The sequence below is a fragment of the Eupeodes corollae genome, chromosome 3, assembly GCF_945859685.1.
Source record: "Eupeodes corollae chromosome 3, idEupCoro1.1, whole genome shotgun sequence".
Lineage (NCBI taxonomy): Eukaryota > Metazoa > Arthropoda > Insecta > Diptera > Syrphidae > Eupeodes > Eupeodes corollae.
The window spans coordinates 23,345,078-23,363,833 of NC_079149.1; the positions used below are offsets into that span (position 1 = coordinate 23,345,078).

The following is an 18,756-nucleotide window of genomic DNA, read 5'->3' on the forward strand; positions in this document are numbered from 1 at the left end:
AAAAATAATTTTCGCGGGTACTGCCTCTTGCGAGGAATTGACAAATCCTTCAAGAGTAATTCTTGTCATGAAAAAGTGCTTTCTCAAACTAGCCGTTCGGATTCGGCCTTGAATTGTAGGTCCCTTCCATTCCTGACAACAGTACTCGCACACAGGAATGGTTGAGAGTTGTAAGCCACTAGGCCCTGGTTCATAACGGACTGTTGCGCCACCCCATTTGATTTTTTTGAATATCTTGGGTTATTTTAAATGTCATTCACACAATTGACAGCTTGTTACGTGTTATTTAAGAACCAGAAGCAATTTTTTTTTAAATATTTAAAAAAGTGAGTAAAGTACAATAATGTTAATTTGTGTGAAAATCTTCAACTAACAATAGCATCATATGTACAATTACACACCACTTGTATATGATTTTTCCAATAAGAGGTTTGATTTTTTATACTTACTTATTTACTTAAGGTAGCGGTACAGTCCTGTGTGAACTAGGGCCTCACCCAACAAACTTCTCCATCTAGCTCGGTCCCTAGCTAGATGTCTCCATTTTCGAGCTCCAAGTTGGGTGAGGTCACTTTCTATTTGTGCACGCTATCTGATTCGAGGTCTTCCTCTACTGCGCTGTCCTGTGGGTGTGGATTCGAAGACTTTCCGGGCTGTAGCATTGGTTTCCATGCGCTTTACGTGACCCAGCCATCTTAGTCGTTGGACTTTTACCCTTCTGGCGAAATCTAAGTCACTGTACAGCCCGAACAGCTCGTCGTTCCATCTTTTAATCCACTCCCTTTCAATGGTTATGGGACCTTAGATCACACGAAGAATTTTTCTCTCGAACCGATCCAAGGTGCTTTCATCCGCTTTTGACATAGTCCATGCTTCTGCACCGAATAGCAGGACTGGGATGATAAGAGTCTTATATAGCGACACTGGTCCCTCGACAGAGGACTTTACCCCTCAACTGCTTTCTTAGCCCAAAGAAACAGCGATAAGCAAGAGTTATTCTGCGTTTAATCTCAGCGCTGGTGTTGTTTTATGCGTTTGACGACAGCATGTACTTTGTTTTGCCTTCATTAACCGTTAAACTTATTTTTTGGGGCCCAAAAAAATCCAAAACTGGTTGGTATTGTGATTAGTGTTTTGAATGGAATTGAAAAGTCTTGATATCAATTGATTCTGTTTAAAGAAAAACAAAGGCGCTGTGTAGCACTCAAGCAACTAATCATATTGCAAATTTTTGAAGAAAAGTCTGAGGTGATCACAATTGATTGTCTCCTTACACCATTTTCTTATGGTCCTCTTAAAAGAAAAGTGCTATTTACTACTGCTCCATATTTGATTTAATTAATTTGCGAAATTATCGGAGACCTACATACTTCCTTATTTCTTTTCTTCTTTAAAATAAAATAAACACCAATTAAATTCTCTTGAAAATATTTTTTTTAATTCAAAACTAAAGCCTTTTTGGAAAACCCTTAATGATATATGAAATAAATACTCCTAAGCTGGTCACCCTCTCAAAAGGCTTTTTCTGTCAATATTCTGTAAGCCACCCTTACGAGTCTCGAATGACTGCACTTGTCTTCCAATTGCAATTACATCTGTCACAAAACTAGCCATTCCCATAAAAATAAAAAAGTTCAATATTTTGTTGTTTTTCTTGCCCAATTTCCTATTTTTACAACACAAAAAATATAGCAAACAAAAATAAAAACAAAGTATCTTCCAAATCAAGCAAACATGAGTGGTGTCCACCGAGAAGCTATCCAAAAACAAATCCATCAAGACTGGGCCAATCGGGAGTACATCGAAGTTATAACCGCCAGCATAAAACGAATCACTGACTTCCTAAATTCCTTTGGTGAGTAAACACTTTGAATCATCATGAACTATAACAAATAACTACATTCTCGTTCCTTTCTCTTAGACATGTCTTGTCGATCTAGACTGGCAGTCCTGAACGAGAAACTAACAACTCTCGAGCGCCGTATTGATTACCTGGAAGCCTGCGTTACTCAAGGCGAAACCCTCACATAAAACACAAGAAGAACAAACTCTAAAAAACAGAAGAAGAGACAGGAAACAGGGAAATCCAAACCCAACCACAGAAACACACAAAACGAAGGAAGCAAAGGCGAACAACAATTTCTACTTTTCTTGTTTTTTTTGTTTTTGTTTTATTTTATAAGACAGCGAGAGACTATTTTATTTTAAATACTTTTTATTCCAAGGAAAACAAAATGTGTTTTGCTTTTGTTCTATTCTGTTTTTGTAACTTTCGTTCTTAACAAAGTTTCAAATAATGATTTCATGTGTGAAAGCCAATTCAACATTTTGTCCTTTCTTTCATATTTCTTCTTTTTTTTGTTTGTTTTGTTTTCTGTTTTTGCTTTTTAAGAAAAAGGAATTCACATTATGCATTAGTTTATATTTTTAATAAAATTTTAAAAGAGTAGCATTATGCATTTCTATGTAATTGTTTTTGTTGCTTTTTTTGTTTTGTTTGATGGGTTTTTTTGTTGTTGTTGGTTGTTGGATGATGATGGCTGGTGCCTTTCTATTTTGGATTTCCATTGTTTTGTTGGCCTTCGTCCATTTCCAAATGCTTGAGCAAACGATATAAGCCGACAGCTTCCTTGGTGTTACTGAAACCCACACAAAAGGCTTGTACCTCAATAAATAGATCCTATTAAAAGAAACAGAACAAAAATTCATTAATAAATATGGAAATGGAAAGAAAGTTGTAGGTTCTTTGATGTACCTTAACATTGATAATCTTGTTGCGTATCAAACTCTGAAGAAAGACGCACACCAGACGAACCAATCTTGTTTGCATATACTTATCCTTAACTGTCTCACAAGTTGAGATGCAATTGCTTATATAGAGATGGACGAATTCGGTCGGTAAATCAACTGAGGTTGTAAGTCTGTAAAAAGAAAGGGAAGATTTAAATTGTGTTTTTTTTACTTAGAATGAAAGTCTAGTTACCTATTCACAACTTCCATTGAGTGCAAGGTAATCTCCATATTAACTAGAACATTGAGATATTCAGTGATTTGCATGGAGTCCATTAGTTTTAGAAGAATTTCGATGGAAATAATTGGATTATTTTCAACCAATTGGGGTAACTGAAAAGAAAGAAAATATTTTTAAATAGATTTTCAAGGACTAGGACTGTTATTCAATGTGGAAACGTTACTTTTGAATGAAAGAAATATGACGAATTTCTAGAGCAACCTTGGTTACTCTTCTTTGATCACAATCATTAGGAGACATTTGATATCTAATTTCTCTACACCATACACTTGTTTCTTTACTTATATCTATAGTTTCTCATTTATCATATTTTCACTATCAGACTTTTAAAATTTAACGGAGGGGTTTATCGTTAATCAAATCTCTGAAGAAATCTTTAAAATATTGAAAGCTGTGAAATTGGCCTTAGCACTTTGGTTGTTTAAGAAATTTAGCGAACTCAGTGATTAATTAATTTCGATGAAGGGAAATGAAAACGCCATTTTAATCAATGAAATAATGGATCTGATTTTACTTTACTTAATTGTGGCGAATATGACAAATATCTGTAGTTTGTCGGCATTAAAGGCGTCTTTAAGTAGTAAAAATCAATAAGGAAAGAAAAATTCACTACAAACATGGAGAACATTTTTCAGTCGCAAAAAACTTTTAGGTAGTTATGAAATACCTATCGGAAACTAGTGATACATTTTGAGCTGTTATGACTAGTTAGTAAAATGAAGAATCGAAACCGTGTGTGTTGCTTAAGAAGAACTGAGAAATTCACAGCTGCATCCCATAGTGTAGTCGAAAACCTAGATTTCATTTCATCATTTTGCTCAACTAGTGCAGGAAGCTTCAAGCGCAACAAATGCAAAACAGTTTTGGAAAGCTATAAGATGTATATATGGCAGATTCTTCACAATTTGTCGTAAGTTACACCCTAATATACTTAAGCAGCATTTCTTCAAATTTCTCAACCCAATAAACAACGGCCCTTTAGTACAATATGCCAGCCCTCTAGTAGAAAATGACTATCTAGTTAGATGCATAAGTTTGGAGGAAGTCAAAGAGGCCATCGCAAAAACAAAGTTGAACAAAGCTCCAGGGGAAAACAGAATACCTTTTGAGTGCTACAAGAGTCTTACAGAAGAGGATTTATGCTGACTTACTCTTTTAATCACTTCCGAAAGGCGATTTTCTTTCAATTACATAAAAAAGGTGACATAAGTTTTGCCGAGAATTATAGAGAAATTTCCTTCCTGAACTCTTCATTAAAGATTTTTCATCTGTTCAGGAGAACCTGCTAAGTGATTTTCAGGCTGGATTTATGCAAAATCATTCAACAATCAACCAGATTTTTACTCTAATGAATATTGCGCAATCGTTCCAGAACCAACATTATGTATGCTTTTTACGTCGATTTTAAAGCAGCTTTTGATTCTACCGATAGAAGGTCACTATTTTACAAATTGTCATCGATGGGAATGTCCACAAAGATACTAAATATTCTAAAACTCTTGTACGCGGATGCACAATCAGAACTTTGGAATGGAAAGATATTTTCGAAATGATTTCCAACAAACATGGGAGTAAAACAGGGGTGTGTTCTAAGTACTCTTTTGTTCATTCTGTTTCTTGACGACCCGAATAATGTGCACCGCAAAGATGGAATTTGGTGGACTGGAAGGAGAATTAAAGTGCTCATGTATGCTGTTGATATTGTTTTCTTATCGGACACGACTCAGGCATGATTTAAGTCGCATGATTTTGGACCTTGCAGAATACTGCGAAAAATGGAATCTCGCGGTGAATTTGAAAATAATGATAATTCGAAAGGCTGGTGGACTGTATGCCCAAAATGAAAAGTGGAATTTTGGTGGTGAAGATATTGAAATCGTCAAGGAGTATCAAATTTATCTTTGAAACGTCGAATTTCCAACAAGCTTCAGCTAGCTAAAACAGCACTGAACTCTACATGGAAATCCTGCATTAATTCGTGTACACTCAGTTTAAGTGCAAAGTATAAACTTTTTGATGCGACTTCTAAATCAGTCATGTTTTACGATGCTCAGGTTTGGGGTTACGAGCAAAGTGAAGAAGCTCTCAAGAGATTGTTCAAACTCCCTTCGAACTGTCCAAACTATATGTTTTTATCAGAAACGGGATGTTCGCCATTATTTACTGCAACCTTGAAGCTTCACTTTGCTTATATAATGAAAGCAATGTCGCAGCCATCTAACCGTCTAACTAAGCTTATTGTAACATGCTATCTCTTCCAAATCTTTGTTTTACAAAAAAGTGGCAACAATGTCAAGAAGATACAACCTGGATCTAAATGTTACGTTTGCTAATATGGATGCTCGGAGAGAGAATTTGTAAGTTTTCATAAGTAGACTGGATGAGAAACTGAGAGAGGAGTTTAAAGAGCAAGCGCAGTCATCTCTTTTTAGACGATACTACTGCACACTTAATTACGGCTTAAATGAATACTGCTTAACTTGAATTTCAAAGCACACAGGCATGATCTTCCTTTATTTTGCACTTTATGTAACCTTGGATCACGAGAGCATATATTCCATTTTATAGCAATATGCCCCGTTCTCAGTAAGATAAGAAGGATTTTTTTCGACATATCGGAAATAACATTAGAGAAATTTTAAATGGATGTGAAGGATGGAAGCTGCTTGCTGCATTCTGTAAGGAAGCTGCTAGCTACAGATCCAAAATAATAGCAGAAGAATTTAAAAAAAAAGTTCACCAAAAACAAAAAATACCCAACCCAAGTACCAAACATTTATTTAAAAACAAAAATTGTTTCTTTAAAAAAAAACTTATTATTATAAATTGTTTATTTATATTATATTATTTTGCTTGCCATCTGAGGTGACGGGCAAGGCCATGCTAATGTTAAATATGATATCAAAATTACTTTAAGAGAAATAAATCAATCTTATAAATAAAATTAAAATTATTAAAAAAAACCTAGGTTTGTGGGTTTTTCTTCAATCTCTGGAATTATGCATGCTAATAACGATATTGCAACATATTCTTGTACAAAGACTGGCCGTTCGTCTTTTAAGGTTCAGTTTAGACATAAGCTAAAACCAATTGAACCAACAGCAACGTCCTATCTTTACTGAATGAGTCTTTAAAAATACATACATAAATGAAAACTGGATTTTCATCAAAAAAATCATCTTAAGTGATGATGTCATTTTAACTTAGTAAAGACTACCTTAATAGGCACAACTGTGCTTAGCATGGTCAAGTATCAAAACAATCACAATTTTACAAGAAAAATTTCTTGACTGAGTTTTTTTCTCAAAAAATTATTCGGACCATACAGATTTTATGGTTTACACATTTTAATGTGAAAACTTAGGTTTATGGTAATATGTTATCCATTAATTCAAAAACTATAATATACTTTTTTTTGTCAATAACGAGGAAATCCACATACTGAGTTACTTTTCGCATCATAATTAAATCAAAATCAATTGATTTCTCAATGAATTGATTTCTCTGAATAAATGGTCATGTAATTTAAGGTCAGTATCATCGACGAAAACAAAAGAAGCTCTTTAGTGTCAACTCAGAAATTATTTGAAAAACACTTCTATTCCAATCAAATGATCCATTACTTAACAACACAGAAAAAAAGTTGTTAAGATGTATGTTAAACATACGTTTTGGTATAATTAATCGAGTTTTAATATTTGGTTGTGTGCTGGGCAAAATATTGCTAAGACTGTAAACAAAATAGAACGGGCTAAAATATATGCGACATAGTCTACCTAGTGCCTCGAAACAAGAACTTAACAAATTATTAGGTGCTATGGAGTTTACTAACGTACGAGTATAAGAAAAGCTCTTTCCAAATCAGAATGATTTATGCCAAAATCTCAACAACTAAATTATACCTATTGACATCAGCTAAGAGTTTGAACAAGTTTAGAAGTGAAAATAAGTAAAAACTATCGTTTATCTCTTACTACGACACCTTTTTCCAAAATATCTCTAAAATTGTAATATACTGTCTAAGCCACATTGCTTACAATTCTATTTGCATTATTAAAAACAATGCTCTTTAACAAAGCTTTCCAACTTTAATATATCACAACTGGTTAACACTATAGACACACAATTATTCCCATTCATTTAATTCACTAAATGAAATTGAAAGAAATTGAATATACCGTTATGCGAATTATTTGGTTACCATGATCTTTTCTGCTAATATGGACTTTGGCAAATAAGTTAAAATGCCGTTTCCATTTAAGAGGCTTGATGGAAATTGCATGGAATTGTATATCATGACGAAAATTAGAGCTAAACTTTCTAATGATATATTGTTAAATTGTGGAGAAAAGCTATACCAAAGTACCCCTATTCCTTTTCGCATTCAAATTTCTCTGAATTTTAAGGATTCGAACACTCAATTATCCACTCCCACACAATTAAAAAATACAAATTTTATTTTGCCTTAGGTTAGGTTAAGGTTGTTGCTGGCAGGAAAAGCCAACACACGAAGACTTGACTAGTAGTTGGTTTGCAGAGATTTCAACACACAATCAGCTGTTTGGACGGGAGAAGAGCTCTCCGAATATTTTGAGACACTTTTTGGAGTCAACCAAGGATGCTTGCTATCACCATTGCTTTTCGCACTGTATATAAACGATTTGCATGAATCTTTAGGAGGAGGACTCTTTATTGACTTGTTCAAAATAAGGTTTATGAAGACCATATGGTTATACTGGCGGATGATGTCACGGTCTTGCAGCAGATGATAACGCAACTGGAATGTTACTGCATTAAATGGAACCTAGAAGTTAATCTACCTTAATCTGAGATAATGGTGTTCAGAAATGGTGGAAGGTTATCTAGTCAAGAAAATTGGACAATAAATGGAGAAAAAATTCGAATTGTCTCCAAATATATTTACTAAGGAGTCTTACTTTTACTAAAGATGTCGTTTTCAAAGCACGTAGAAAAAAGAAACACTGCAGCCAAGAACAGCATAAACTCGACGAGGCGATGTTTTCTAGCAAAAAGAAAAATCAACTTAAGAACCAAATGTAGAACTGGGGCTTTGGAGTGTTTGAGGAAGTGGATAAACTTCAACGCTATTTTTTTAAACGAATTTTAAAATTACCTACATTAACTTCAAACTACTCTTTGGCAATGAAAACTTGGAGGGAGGACGGACATTACTAAACCCTTGACCTTCACCTCAGATATATATCAAAAAAATATTCGAATACAGTGCAACAAGACTACTGCATCAGCTAACAAAAATGCTTTGGAGGGAAAAATTGTTCTGAGTAAAGGAATTGAACAACCTTGGATATTGTTTTGGACTGCGTTAGGATGAGAGATTTATTTGTCAAATTAATTGGATCCAAAAAGGCAATGATCTATTGCTGCTGTTGAAATCAGAGGATCAACGAGAAAACCTACGAAGGCAATCTGAGAGCTGTACGCGAATCTACAAACATCTGGATCATTAAAGAGGACAGATTTACATTAACGATGGTTTCGAACTGAAAAAGATCACCTGGATTTTAAAGGCAAGATGTGATTTAATCAAGCTTAATGGAAACGGATTTGGCCAGAACGCATCATCATTATATACTGTGTGCAACTTAAGGGAGGAAGAAAACATCCAGAACTTCTTGGGCAGATGTCCGGGTTTAAAGGAATTTAGGGTGGCCTTCCTTGGGAAAGTTTGGTTAACAGAAGCGGAAATAATCAAGGTTCTCAATGGAGAAAAAAGCACCAGTTTTGAAGGACTTGCGAACGTTATTACTGTAGCCTTACCATACCGAAATTAACTAGTGAGAGAATATAACCAGTACAAAATTTAAATTATCACTATCACGAAAGACGACGTTTGTCAATGTCGAAAGTTTTGCGTTTTTAAATTTAAAAAAAAACTTAAAATCTTATTTGAAAATGTTAACTTTTAGATAATATTAAGTCGGAAATAAAAAACCATTTTACTACTACTACTACACGTGATTTCAAATAGATTTAAGATCTTCTTTAAAGACTATAAATGTAGGAATTTATCAGATCAATAGTATCGTTGTATTAGAAGTCTGCTAAGTGGAACATTCGCCTTTGTGACATATATACAGAAGGTGAGACACTGTCTCCTCTTCTTCTTCTTCACCCATGCAGCTTCTGGAAAAATATTTCCAAGTTGAAATGCATGCCAACCTATTAGGCAGTGTCCTGCGAAGACAATTTCCTAGCTCTGTCTAACTCTCTACAAACTGGTCATCAGCGCTAATTTTGATGATTTTTAATTTAAAATCAGATTAGAAGATTTTTTTCTATTTTGTATGACAAAATTTAATGCAATTTTATGTACAAACTGTACACTATGGTTCTCTTTATGTACCACCACATAGATAAATAAGTTAAAGATTCAAATCAGCACATCTACTGATATTCAAAAAATGCCAGAACAAGTTCTTATTCACATAACATATTTCAATATCCGTTTGTGTAGTATTTATACATTGATGATTGTTTATCAATTTATTCCGGCTAAGTTCTTTATTTTACCAATTACTAGATCTCCTTTGTATGTAATTTTATTAAATACAATAAACAAAATATCGTCAATATCTTATGGTAAATTTCTAAGTAAATCACTAAATGATTTCTGAGACTGAGACTTTATTTTAACAACCTGCGAAATCGGCCAGTTTATATTGGGCAGGTTCAGACAACATAACGGACTTTATTTGCAGTCAACTTCATTCTTTGAATATACATTTTGATCATAAATTTCAAATTCAGAACTTTACTTCACAACCCTCTACTTTAAGTTCATGGTACCAAAACTACCAAAAACATTACTGCCTACAAAACACTCCTCAGACAAGGTACAAGTCCATCACGATTTTTATTTTGTACTATAAGAAAATATTAATTATTTCTTTTACAAATTGACAAGGAACCCTTTTACACAAAACATTAAATTAAACTATGCAAAAAATAAATAAATCATAGAGTAATAAAGTTCAACTTTCAGTTAAAGGAAAAGACATGGTCAACTGTCAGTTTGGCAGAAGTAGACTTGACTGGATAGTTGGGAGATTTGTTTTGACTAACTTTCCAGTCAACTTTCCAATAAAGTTGCCTAATTGGAAGGCAAATTTTTGAGAGCTGGCCAATCAGATGGTAGAAACTTGCCTTACTTTCAAGTCCCTTATGTCGTATGAACCTGCCCATATCTAAGCAGAAGAATAAAACAAAAACAGATTTCTCTGGCTAAAAGTCAAATGAGCTCTGTATAACTTTTTGAAGTGTGCGATAGATAAAAATGTTGATAAATAGAATCCTAAAAATTCTAAATTTCAGAGTTCTGACAGCAAAAACGAAAATTAAAACAAATTAACTATCGCAGCAATTAAGTGCGGGATAAGGCGAAGGAAATCGGTTAAAAATCCATGAAGCGATCATTTCAGAGTTATTTCAAGGGATCGAAATAATTGGCCCATAGAAACAAGACACTCAGGTGGTCGTCCACGTAAAACGGACCATCGCCTTGACCAAAGAATATAAAATCTGATTCCGCGGGAACCATTTATCTCGTCGGCATCCATTGTGAAGGAGCTCAATTTAATGGTTGATTCGAGCACTGTGCGTAGACATGCCAAGGAGGTAAATTTAAGGGCATATCGAGCAGTTAAGAAACTTTGTTGACCATAAAACATCGTCAAAGAAGGTAAAGCTTGTGCAAAACTCAATTTGCCAGCAAATACTTAAACTTGGCTTTGTAACGATGGAAGACAGTTCTCTTTAGCGATGAGAGCAAATTTAATGTGTTTTCTTCGGACGGTATAGTGTTTGTGCGGCGAGAACCTAGGACCCGATATAAGCCAAATCATGTTCGGGGTACTTTGAAACATGGCTCGACAATGGTATGGGTTTTTTTTAGGTCAGGGATGTGGATAGATTCAGATACAAAAATATGCTGGGAAAAGTAATGCTTCCATATGCCGAGGAAGTGATGCCGTTGGTTTAGAGATTCCAACACGATAACGATCCAAAACACACCTCGAAGTATGTTAAAGAATTTTTGGAGGTAAAAACATTGAAATGCTTGATTGGCCAGCTCAATCCCCTGAGCTGAACCCCATCGAAAATTTGTGGGAAATTTTAAAACGCCGAGTAAGGTGCCAACTGCTGATCCCAGCAATGTTCTGATCTACTATGCCCAACCCTATATTCATGACGAGATTTTAGACAGTGCAATTTCCCAGCCTGAGGTTCGCGTATCGGTCAACGCAATAGCAGATGGAAAAGCGGCAGGTGCAGACAGATATGGCACTGACGAACTGATTAAGAACCTGGCAAACATATATAATCAAATTTTTGAAATTAGAATCATCCCTCAGCAGTTTAAAGATGCTTTGAATTTTTCGATACACAAAAAAGGCAACATCGTAGATCCAGCCAACTATAGAGGAATCTCGATTTTAAACGATTCCTACAAATTTTTTACTGTGATTCTACTAAAACGGCTGAACACGTGGATAGACTAGAATAATCTATTATGTGAGTCTCAAGCCGGATTCAGGTCGGGTTACTCAACCATCGATCATATATTCGTTCTAAGAAGCATTGCAGAGGCTTTTTTTGAAAAAAATAAAAAGCTATACACTTTTTTTGTGGATCTTAAAGCTGCATTTGACTCAGTTGATCGAAACGCATTGATGTTCAAGTTGTTTGGATCCGGGATGTCGTTTAAGTTTGGAAGAGTAATTCAGATCTTGTACGCAGACACGAGAGCAGCGATATGGAATGGAAAGCAGGTATCTGAATGGTTTCAGACGCAGTCAGGAGTAAGACAGGGCTGTGATCTCACTGACATCACTGACGCATTACCAGGAGGTGTTAGATATGATGCATTAGCGGTCAATAAAGCCTTACTCTTCGCAGATGATATAGTCTTGCTGGCAAACTCACAGCAATCGTTACAGCTTATGATAAATCGACTTTCTGAATACTGTAGACGATGGAGCTTGGTAGTGAACATTAACAAGTCGAAATTGATGGTTATCAAGAAAGGTGGAGGAAGGTTAAGGTCAAGGGAACACTGGTACTTCAACAATGAGAACATAGAAAGAGTGAAAGAATACAAATACTTGGGAGTATATTTTAATCAAAACTTAAGTATGGAAAAACACCTCAACGAAAAACTTTTTAAGTCTAAAACCGCGATTAACGTGGCACGGAGATAATGTTTCAACAACAAAAATATTGCACATAGCAGTAAATATAAAGTTTTCGAAGCAGTATCCCAATCAATCCTGTTTTACGCTGCCAAAGTGTGGGGAGCAAAGAAATTTGAGACTGTGGAAAAGCTCCTGCGATTTTATTTAAAACGAACATTTCGCCTTCCTTCATGCATCCCAAACTACATCATAATGTTAGAAACATGCTTATCCCCACTCTTCATAAAGTTGCAAGTCGATTACATTCTGAAAGTACTGAATATGCCCAACAATCGCTTACAAAAAAAGCAGCTTTACAAGCGATACATAGCAAAACAGGATTGGTTAAAGAGTGGATTGGGCTAGCAGAAGATACAGATGTAACTTTAAATCTCAGTGAACAGAGTACATGGAAATCGTCACTAAACCAGGTAATTAGGCGCCTGGGTGAAAATTTTAGAAATGTGTTCACAGAACAGGCAAATCCAGCTCACTTCATCGGATGATCTATAGCAGGCTTATAATCTTAATGAAAGAAACTACTTTCAGCACATAAATATTGTAGAGCAAGAGGTGAACTGCTAAACATTAATTACGTTCCGCATCGCGAGGATCATCCACTGCTATGTGATATTTGCAACATGGCTGAACGAGAGGATATTTTTCATTTTATTGGAAGGTATCCAGTCCCGAGAGAAACTAGAAGAAATGTACTCGGTAGAGACTTTTTATCAGAAAACGAAACTTTAGCTCTCTTAAATGAAGTAGATGTGTCCAAAATGCTTATATATTGCAAAACAGCACTTATTTATAGAAGCAGAATTAGAGATGAAAATTTTTTGTTAACAAAACTGCAACTTAATTAATTATAAAATTTTAATAAAGTTAAAACTTTGTCAATCAGGCAGACGACAAAACCATGATTTAAAGACTGTTGCTGAAGTTGTACAAATAATTGCAAGTAAATACAAATCTATCTAATCTAATCACAACATTGTATGTATTTATAGAGATTAGGACATTATTTTAAATAAGCATACTAAACAATTTATGAATTCACCTAAAAGTAATTGCACATTGGTCTAAGCTGTGATTTTTGATTGTAATTCTAACTAATAACAAACATTCCTTCTTCAACTTAGCTCAAAGATGAAATTCAATATGAATGAAATTCAAAACATTTTTCATTCAAAACCATTTTTAATTGTATCCTACTTCTGTTAAATTCAAATTTGAAACAAGTCTTTGTTAAATAAGTTTTCTACCAAACACGAAAGAAAAATGTCACCTAGAAGACGCTCCAAGCTCGTTTAGCAGACCAATTTGCACAATGAGCAAAACATGATATTTCTATGTAGTCTCATTTATTTCTATTTCCTTTATCCTCACATCCTGTTCCATTAAATTCCTTATTATTTTGTTTATCTTTGAGAACACACAACCCTTCTAACTTAAACGAAACCAATTGCGATGTGTTCTAATAAAATTAACTACCCCTAGATTTAATAATTTTCTTAAACACATTCTATGCTTGAAGTTGAAACATTCCATGCAATAAGAAGGGTTAACATAAAATAGGTATATTTTGCAAAAAAGGAATCACAGGGGGTGAAAACTTGTATCGTGTACCTATTTGTTTATTTTGAAAGAAAACTGTGTGTTTGGCACAACAAAATACAGTGGTGGAATATTTTGTGTTAAATGTTGTTGTTATTGTAAGGAAACCTGTTTCATTTCTTCCCTGAAAAAAAAAATCAAATCTGCAAAACAAAAATAACAACAACAACAATCTACTCTTGACATTCATTTGACCTTCAAAGAATCTTCTCAGAAAAGCATCATTATAACCATCAACCAAAAAAACCATACAGACAGTTATTGAAAACTCTCAACTTGTTGACCTATTTGAAACTCTCTCACTCATCAAACTTAAATTCCTCCCTTTAGACAAAACTTTTTATTTAATTGTGTATCTAATTAAAACACCGGCTCTTCCTTCTCTTGAAGATGACTGATATTAACATTCGACCGATACGATATGGATGTCCGTAAAAAATGTTTATTTTTATTCTTTATCATGAGCAACGGAGCGGAGCATATGTAAATAAAACTCCAAACCAAAGAACCAAGTAGCTTTGGTATACTTTGTTCTTCTTCTGTTTTTCTTTTGTGGATGACATCACTCGAAAAGTCGAAATTCGAAAGCAAACAATAAAAATATCGCAATAAACTTAAAAAATTGAAATTGCGAATAAAACAACAATGACTAATATTTCACCAATGCGTGCGCCGCCTATAGCCGCGTCGCATCGCGTATCGTTTAGCTAAACCAAACAAACCAAATTCAAGGCAACAATAAAGAGAAGAAAGAGCTTTGATAAAAATCTGCTAGTCTAAGTTTTTAACTTCAATGGAATAAATTTAATCAGAATCACAGAAAGCAGAAAAACATTTTGTGTTAAAAATCGATGTTTACAGAAAAACCACGTGTTTACAAACGTCAAAGTGAGAGAAGCAGAAGCAAAAGCAGAACAAGACGAATGCCAATGCCCAATAATACTCCCCCGGATTTCCAGATATACACAAAATACACAAAATTATTCATCAAAACAACAACAAAAACAATGAAATGAAATTGAAAAAAAAAAAAAAATGAAAATAATCAATTAACTTGTTTTCGTTTCCGTCGTCGACGTTTGTACGAACCCAACGTACGTACGTACGTAGATACAGTTATGGATTTTTTGTTTCTTCTCTTCAACCCCAGCCTCAGTTGTTGAACTGGGTTGGGGCTGGGGCTGGAGGCAGAGATAAAAGTGTAAACAAAACAGATATTTTACGAGATACGAGAGAAAACTTAAAACGATGAATTAAAAATCAGAAAAAAATAAGAAGAAGAAAGAAAGAAAATTTACCTTTGCTGGAGTCAATCCAATTTGGTAAACTAAATTTGGATCCCTTTTCAATTCGTCCAACAAAAGCTGCTGATCGGGAAGACTTAAAGCCTGCGTTAGGGCGCGCTCAATCAGCCGCTTGGCCTGGGCGCCGATATCATTTGTCGAATCAAACATCGGCTTATGGTACGAAGGTACAGTTAGATCGAACCACACCAGCTCGTCCTCGAAGTTCATTAGTGGTGGGGCGACAGAATACATTTGCGGCATTAAAGAGTTGTTAAGCGGACTGACATCGGTTAATGTCAGGCCCTCCATCATCTCGCGCACCGTCGACTCTTGGCCGGGGGGATTTGGGATGCCAGTTCCAGCTGCTGCACAATTCATGACACCCGAACGTGCAGCAGCTGGAATTTCTCGCTGTCGTTCGCACGACTGCGATTTGAAAAACGACAGGTCCAGAGTGGTGGGAAAGAGCTCTGATTTGAGGATGTGTCCTGGGGTTTGTTTTCCCAGCTTAAAAACAAATGAAAGTAAATACAAAATATTTTATTATTTAACCTTGAAAAAAAACAAGTAGAAAATAAATCTTACTTCGGATGTTCCGTTGGCCAGCAGGTGAACAATGAAGTTTCTCTCTATTTGCCGCCCAGCGCTCATGTCCTTGTTGTGCAGCTGGGCCAGCAGGAATTCCGAGAACGGGCTCTCTTCCTGCCCGTCCGAGTGAAAGAGATCATAGATTATGTAGAACGCGCTGATGCGTTGCAAAATGCCCGGCAGGTCACCATGGCGGATTAGCAGAGTCAGAAGAGTGCCCACTATTTTTAATGAGTTAAAAAACAAAATATTTTACCAAACAAAAGATAAGAATAAGCTAAAAAAAAAACTAAGAGCCGCCACCTCCCAAGAACCATGAGCTCGAAGCACCATAAACATCAAACTTACCGCTTAAGTAGTTCCCGTGGTTAAAGCGGTGCTGAACTACCGCTGAAATAAGTTCGAATGGCTGGTGCTCAATGTTTTTGTTCATCAGCAATCTGAAATAAAAGAATAAATTTTAATTCGAGGATTATCGAAATTATATTTGGCCAATTGTGTGTATATAGAATTCTTATTTTTTTCTTCTTCTCCACCGTCGTCGTTGTCGGTCGGGTCGGGGCTCTGTCTCTCTGTCTCTGAAGCTGATCAATGATCGATTTGTTGAAACGCTGGGTTTTATTTTGGTTACTTACTCGTATAAGTAAACATAATCTTGCACAGCGTTCGACATTTTTCCTTGTTGCTGGATTTTTTAAGGATAAATATTTTAATACCGCGGTTCAGACTCCTCTCTTCTTGTGTTTACCAAAATAAACGAAAAATCAAAACACACGAAAAAATGAAAATATTATTGAACGGGGGTTAGTGGTGACAGCCAATGAGGAATGGCAGCTGGCATAATAAAAATTATGGAAATGACAGCTCACGCGGTATGGCGAATTATGGCGAGACTCGTTTATGGCAAAAATACAAAGCCGTATAAAGGTGAGTGGTGAGATATCGTGAAAACAAAATAAAAATGCAAATATTGTAAGCGTGCCCTTAATTTTATTAGGAAATGTATGAGGAGATGAAAAGCGACGTGTTTATACACTTTTTATGATTATTATTACAAAGGCTCCTTTTTCAAAATATTTCTATTTCACATTCGAATTTTGTTTTTCAAATTAAAATTTTATTTGAGCAGCTTTCAATTATGAAGCCGTCATTTTTGACATTTGATAAATTAGAACTTCACTATTACTAAAATTAAAACGATACATTGTTAATACTAAAATTAAAACGATATATTGTTAAAAAAGGCATTGCAAATGTTAAAACTCATTTAAAAAATGCTGTACATTTTAAAATTACAGTTCGCTGTTATTGTGTGGGGAAAATATAATTGTGACATGGAAAGTGTGGCATGGGGTGCCATCTTGCATGAAGTAGAAGGTACCCAAATCGGTTAACATAGCTCTGTTAAGAAACGTTGTTAGGCTAAGCCTTGGACATTTCAAAATGTTGTTCAAGAGCTCAGCGATATATTTAGTTTAGTGAAGGCATGTCAATGACTTTCTATGAAAATTTCGAATGGGTAACAGCAGTCAGTGGCTAAATAAACTATGATTTAAAAAGATACCACTAGGTGGAAAACCTTAAATATTGACAAACAACTTTAAAAGCATCAAATTTCTTAATTCAATTTTTAAAATTTGGTTGCAAGATCGTGGTTCAATATTACCCGTGTTTTTTTGGAATTCTATAAATAGTAAAGTAGAAAATTCCCCAGAAAGGGCTTTGGCAGTAGCCAGATTTTTGTATTTAAGAATTGGTACAACTGAAAGAAGATCTGTCAAAATAATAATAAAAGAAAACACACAAATAGAAGAAAGTTTTGTGAAAATCAAAAGTTAAAATTAACTTCAGCAAAAAAACTAACTAAAACTAATAACATGGACAATTTTTAAGAAGGAATGGTAAGAAAACGTCTTCAAATTGAGATTCTATAAAAATAGTTCATTTAACAATTGCAGCTTTGACATAAAATTAAAACTTCAACAACGGCGTTTGTTCGTAGGCTACTACATTAACTTGTGGTATTAAAGCGAGCTTGAAGCTCGTCTCAATTCTTTACATAACTGAAACGGGTTGAAATGAGCTTGATTTGACTCGATTTCGGTCGGGGATCGGAGTCGATTCAAAGGAAGAGAAGAAAAACCTGTGTAGAGGAGTTGGTTTTACAGAAAATGCATTATGGTCTGTATATTTGCATGTTTGTATAGAAAAAATATATTATTGTTTTAATGAAATTAAAACAAAAAAAGTTGCTGACCTATTCAGTTCTTTATTATTTAACATGAATCAAACTATCTCAATTGCACTTCATAAGAAACATCGGAACGCCATTTGCATTTGAGAAAGTGCTGTCAAACTTAATCATTTTTAAATCTTCTTGTGCTGTGGAAACACCAAAATGATTTATTTAATCTTAACTGAGATAAACCTTTAGTAGAAACATAGCAAAACTTAATTATCTTTTCTATTCTTAAAAAATAAGCCCAGTTAGTTCATTTTCATTAACAAAACTAAATAATATCAACAGTAACAGATTGATTTTTTTCTCTAATGGAAAACAAATGATTCAAAATACTCAACGAACACAGCCTTGGTGATACAAATTCAATATCAATAGTACCAACATTTGAGAACGAAATCACATAAGATCCATTTGAGACTCGTATAAATGTCAAAAACCCATCCATAGTATGATTCTACTTTAAATTTTATCGGTAGAACTCATACTGCGGATATTGATTTTGTTATTCGTGTAAAATCCTACTAGATTTTAGATTTTCCATAAAAACACGGGTATTTGCTCCGCCTTTTAGCAAAATTCCCATCAATTTACTGAAGTTGAACCATGATTTAAGTTTTTTTTTTGTTTAACAACTTTAAATCACAATTGAGTTTTACTTAATTTACTGATATCAAATGTTACGATTGTTCAGCTAAAATTTCTATGTTATTCAAAGAGCGTCTGATTGCAGAACTCGCTTGAAAAGTTCATCCACCTATTTTTAGAAAGGTAATTTTATGA

General features: G+C 34.7%; 2 protein-coding genes across 2 annotated transcripts; one reads left to right on the top strand and one right to left on the bottom strand.

Moving 5' to 3' along the window:
• The first annotated feature begins 1,578 nt into the window (after positions 1-1,578).
• LOC129951335 (probable protein BRICK1-B) lies at positions 1,579-2,465 on the top strand. The gene is made up of 2 exons (XM_056063432.1): positions 1,579-1,855; positions 1,922-2,465. Exons 1-2 carry the CDS (start codon positions 1,735-1,737, stop codon positions 2,029-2,031), a joined length of 231 nt encoding a protein of 76 aa, XP_055919407.1. The 5' UTR covers positions 1,579-1,734; the 3' UTR covers positions 2,032-2,465.
• LOC129951334 (CCR4-NOT transcription complex subunit 11) lies at positions 2,408-16,583 on the bottom strand. The gene is made up of 7 exons (XM_056063431.1): positions 16,370-16,583; positions 16,083-16,174; positions 15,732-15,955; positions 15,159-15,653; positions 2,984-3,123; positions 2,756-2,921; positions 2,408-2,680 (listed from the first exon to the last, which is right to left on the bottom strand). Exons 1-7 carry the CDS (start codon positions 16,405-16,407, stop codon positions 2,552-2,554), a joined length of 1,284 nt encoding a protein of 427 aa, XP_055919406.1. The 5' UTR covers positions 16,408-16,583; the 3' UTR covers positions 2,408-2,551.
• Between the last annotated feature and the right edge of the window lie 2,173 nt (positions 16,584-18,756).